At 31.3% G+C, this 5,347-nt stretch overlaps 1 protein-coding gene across 2 annotated transcripts in view; it reads right to left on the bottom strand.

The window, feature by feature from the left end:
* Positions 1 to 2,288: 2,288 nt before the first annotated feature.
* The window catches only part of LOC106468651 (OTU domain-containing protein 5-B-like), a 35,909-nt gene continuing 32,850 nt past the window's right edge, over positions 2,289 to 5,347 (bottom strand). For both annotated transcript variants that reach the window (XM_022397004.1, XM_022397005.1), the window contains one exon: positions 2,289 to 4,923. In XM_022397004.1, coding sequence (XP_022252712.1) covers positions 4,799 to 4,923 — 125 coding nt within the window. In that variant the 3' untranslated portion in view covers positions 2,289 to 4,798. The remainder of the gene's footprint in view (positions 4,924 to 5,347) is intronic.

Here is a 5,347-nt window from a genome sequence, read left to right as displayed (position 1 = left end):
GAGTAAGCCCCATCTAATTAGAATATAGCTTGATTATATAGAGGATTACAAAATTATCTATATATAACCAATTGGCGAGGTTAGTTGATTCTAAAGATGATATTAGTCAAAATTATTAGGTGTAGAAAGTTCGAGAAAAAGACAAAAACAATAGAAAATGACTGGAAGTAAGAAAAGTTTGGGAAAAGACAAAAAATAATAGACAGTGACCAGAACACCAAGAGCAAAAACAGGCAGTTAGACAGTAACAAACCCCAAAATAAGCTACACGGAAGGACAAACTTCTATCAACGGATGACAAGTATTGATAGTGTGTTAGTGAATTGAAGTGTTTTGAATAGAGTGATTGATGTGATTTTAATAAAGAGCATGAACAAGTAGCCAGAGGTACCAGAAGGACGTGTGTGACTAAGATGAACAAAAGAATGAGTGAAGTGACTGAATAAGCCTTCACCGAGACAAGTAATAACAATTTTCTTATAATAATAATAATAGGAAACAAGGACAAAGAGCCACCATCGTACAGGTGGAAGGTTTTAGAATTAATGAACGATATACAATAAAGGAGTTGGCTATTAAAGATTGTCGTTCGGGTAGGACTGACATCTATTGCTTCAGACCTCCATATCCTGAGGATTGCCTTAGTGATACTGATAAAAGACACATCTTGTGGTGTACTGTGTACCTCCACGGCCTCCGTTGGACTGATAGACTATTCCATATTGGACTTCTCACAGATCCGTCAGGGGATAAGGCAAAACTATGTAAAGGGAGAAGGCACAGCTGTTGCAGAGACAACTAGGTATCCCATGCCAAGATGTAGAAGAGTACGAGAGCCCACCACATAGACATCTGGACTGCAGTGAACAGATAACGTGTGATTATTACCATTACCCCCACGAAGATTGCGCATATTGGAAAGTGTGTGCTCTGTATGGATGGATAGCCACCAGCAATTGGCACGTGTTCCAGAACTTTAGAAACGATTTCTAGAGTGAATAAAAACTTGTATTTTGCTTTAATGTACCGTATATTATAGTGACTATAAATTGCTAGTTATGCTTATTAGGATAAATTTTTCTGTGTTTTATATATATACATGAATATGTAAGCATTGGCTGATAAAGAGAGATATAGATAGTGAGTTGGATGATAAATTATGTTAGTAGTAAAAAAATTTTTTTAAGGATGGAAGCAACTTGAAAATTGTCGAGGAAATTTTACAATTGCTTCAGAGTTGTAAATACATAGAATAAACCTTAAAGGTTTTTAGTATAAGCGAGCAGTCAAGGATATATAAAAAAGAGGTGACAAGAAGACGCCTGTATTACAAAATAAGCTTGTGAGATGAGCTCGAGAATTAGTAAACAAGGTCAGAAGCACAGTTACGTAAGAAACGTTGCCTGGAAACAAGATGAATGCACTAGTACTTATGACAAGTTGAAGGATTACTGACCTCAACCTCTTAGAACTTAGAAAGCTATAGAAAAGTTTGGTTTAGTGAATAATATCGGCACTTTGAGGTGATATTAGTTACAGCACGTGGGTGTAGCAGTACAAGTGAATAGGCAGCCGGCTAACACCACTTATCTATAACCAATTACTTGAGAGTTTTGGTTCTGGTTTCAAAGGGGTCGCAAGTGAAAAAAGTTTGAGAAGCCCTGCTATAGAGTGCCAGAAAAATGCAGGGTTGAACTAAAAGAATGCGTAAAAGAGATGCTTGAACAAGGAGTAATAGAGGACAGTAGTAGTCCGTACATATCTCCAGTTGCATTAGTTCCTAAGAAGGACGGAAAATTAAGGTTCTGTGTGGATTTTCAGAAAGTAAATGGAGTAACAGTCAAAGACATTTACCCATTACCTAATATCCAAGAAACCTTAGATAGGTTAGGTAATAGTAAATACTTTTGGTGGTTACGAGGTCAGTTGAATTGATTGATCCTATTTTGAGATAAGATAGAGAAAATAACAGATAAAGTATAAAGTTTTATGGAAAAAAGTTTGAAATGCATTTAGAAGGTTTTAGGGATTACACAAAAGAAATTTAAGGTTTTTGAAATTGGAAAAAGTTTTTAATTTTAAGATGAAAATTACTTTGCACACAGACTACTCAAAACAAATACTCAATTTATTCATGGACAAATCTTTATTTTCTTTTTTTAAGTACTTCACTGAAAAATATGATTTTTGTATGTAAAAGACTTATAATATTAACTGAAATTGCCAAATTTTGTGAAGATATATATATACATTATATTGAAAGTAAGAAGTACTGAATCTTTAAAGACTTTAAACGAGTACAAAGAGGTCATGTGGTCGGTCAGATTGACTGAGCCCATGTTGAGAGTTAAAGAAAGTAAATGGCTATAAACCTTGTCAATATGAATGTGTAACTGACAAAGCAAAAGAACATGATAAAAATAAGAACATACATGAAAAAAACTGATAACTCAAGTGAATCTGACATATCTTTTGTGAAGCACTTGAAAATAAACAAATGCTTCAACTAAGCTTTCTCACAAGCTTAACTGCCCCCTTAAAATAAACACATGCTTTGACTAAGCTTTTTAATAGTTTTGCTAATAGGTATACTGTTGCATAAAACCAGAAAAAATCATCTTGATCTGTGGAAAATGTTGAAATTGAATGGATTATTAATATTCAGTAAAAAAAGAAAGCATATCCAACATGCAAAGTAATTTTCATTTTCAGATTAAAAATACTTTTGTGCATCAGAACATTTTCAAATTTCACATGCCTTTGACCTGTGACCCATGTGAAAAGGGTTAAAGCAGAATGTTTTGGATTTTGGAAGAATTAATTAGCAAGCCTTTTTTTTGACAAAGCTTTCATGGTTATTCTTTAAACTTGTAACACACATTATTTTATACATAACTGTTGATTAATAGTTGCAAGATTTTGAGATTATATTATTGAAATTTTCTTTGATGTATTTCAATCTATACTTTCTGTTAAGATACCGACTGTTTCTTAATCAAATGAATAAATATACCACTGTAAGTTCAGTTTTGAGCCTTTTGATATATGTAGAATTGTCTAACATATAACAATTTTACAACTAGCTGATAAAAGCCAAAATACTAAAATGAACAAATAAAGAAAATACAGTAATTATTTACCAACAGCAAACAAAGGGGCATTTTTACCAACTGAAAAGTGTTATACAGTCTGGATTCCATACACTTTTTTTCTATATTAGAAACAGTTAGAAGCCCTCATGGATCCAGTTACACAAATAAATGCACTTGGCTCCTGGAATACTAAAATGGAGAATCATCCTACCAATTAATTCCACTTTTATAACAATACTAAATGAATTTTATGAAAACAAATTTTACAGTGGTAACTGAACGTATAATTGTCTCCAATTCCAAAAAGAATCTGATAGCATACTATTAATATATACAAGTTTTCCCAGAAAGTAAAACAAATACATTTCTATTTTTATCATTAACTGCAGTTGATGAGAATAGTCTGAGAAATACATGTAAAATTACCCATTAAAACCTTTTTTTCACTTTGCAAAGTTCACAATGATCACAATTTACCTTATAAATTGACAACTTTTTCTCAGAAAAACCTGAAATAAAAATTAAAACAAAAAATACAGATTTGTCTTTCTTTTTAATGGGCATAACGCATTTTAAGAACACAAGTTTTTAAAAACATCAGTATAAATGCTCAATATTTTTGTGTAAATTTTTATTCAAAAACAGCATCTTTAGTGAAAAAATACAGAAACCTACTTTTATTATGCATTGTGGATTTCATTTTTGAGAAAATAAATAGTAATTGGTTTCATGTTTAAACATAAGTAAAACATCACTAAAGTATCTGTAGAAAAAAAATAATTTAAATCACAAATGTTATGACTGTTCTCATTCCAAATATATCTAAGGTGACATTCCAGATAAGTTGTGTGCTAAACAGTTTTGATACGAGTTCACTCTAGGCATGCCTTCTGTCAAATTTCATCTACATTAAAGTTTTTCTTATTTCAAAATATGAAATTTTTCTACTTCAAGCTTAAAAACTGTTTCATAACATATGATTAACCATACCTCCATATAGCTAATTACAAAACCAGGAAATAAGATGTACACAATGAACATTTAAAAAGTTATATAAGAAAACAGCATTAACTTATTCTTTACTGTCATGCATGAACTGTATTCAAGAATAAACTCACATAAAACAGAGTAATAGCAATCAAAAGGTGTGAAAAAGAACAAAATGAAACTTAACTGAAAGTCTCTCCTGTCTATGAAGTTCTGTTACGAGATAAATTTCCCTTCTTTCTGTGCATTTTCAAACTTAATTGATAGTTCATTTTAACATTTGGTTTGGCCTTTACATAATGTAAAGCTGTCGGTCAAATAAAACACAATCATTAAGCACACGTACAAATGTATAACTAAAAGATTTTTCTTTTTCTACATTTTTCTGCATTATGTGCTTTTGACAACTATATAATTTTTTAAGATCTGTCTATCTTACTGACAGTTGTTACAAAAGTCATTCCTACTTTTATACAAGTTTATGCACTGATACTTTGAAACCATAATTTTATCTTTCACCCAATGCTTGTGTACAATTTAAAGAAACAATAAGTAATTAATATCTTAAATTAGATCAGCAAATTAAAATATAAATTTCTCCTCTATCCTACAATTTAACTTTAAAGAAAAAGGATAATGCAGAATACTTAACAGCATGCTACTGATGCAACTGTTAACAGGTCCAGGAGTCTTGACATCTATGTTGTCATAACATTCTGTTAGCTAGATGACTGGTCACCAACTCTGGTACTTGGTGTTGATCGTTTCAACGAATCAAGATACTCTTGTTGAGACTGAGCTAAAACTTTTGCAAGAATGTCTGTGTCTTCCAACTCTGTCAAACCTGCAGAAAATAAATGTTAATCACAAATTTTTTTTTCTTTCTTTCTTTAAATGAAACTACATACTAAATACAACTAGAGTAAATTACAAATGTTTTACTGTGACTATTAACTCTCTCGATAGCGTAATGTGAGCTACACGTTCCCCGAGTGATTTACATTTTATAATGGTGCAGATAGCAGTTAGACACGGTTCAAATGGCAATAAAACAATAAAATGTAATTATAAATAGATGTATCATGTTACAAACTTAGAGCTATTTAGGATAAACAAATGTAGTTTCATGTTACAATTTGAAATCATTCTAGAAAGAAAAGAAGGTTAATTTAGGTTTATTTTGATTTTTTTTTTCGGTGGTTACAAAGCCGGTCGATTTGACTGATCCCGTTTTGAGATAAGGTAAAGAAAATGACATATAAACTATA

This window comes from Limulus polyphemus, unplaced genomic scaffold (genome assembly GCF_000517525.1).
Source record: "Limulus polyphemus unplaced genomic scaffold, Limulus_polyphemus-2.1.2 Scaffold3098, whole genome shotgun sequence".
Lineage (NCBI taxonomy): Eukaryota > Metazoa > Arthropoda > Merostomata > Xiphosura > Limulidae > Limulus > Limulus polyphemus.
The sequence above is the reverse complement of the archived record's forward strand: the minus strand, read 5'-3'. Positions and strand labels throughout refer to the sequence as shown.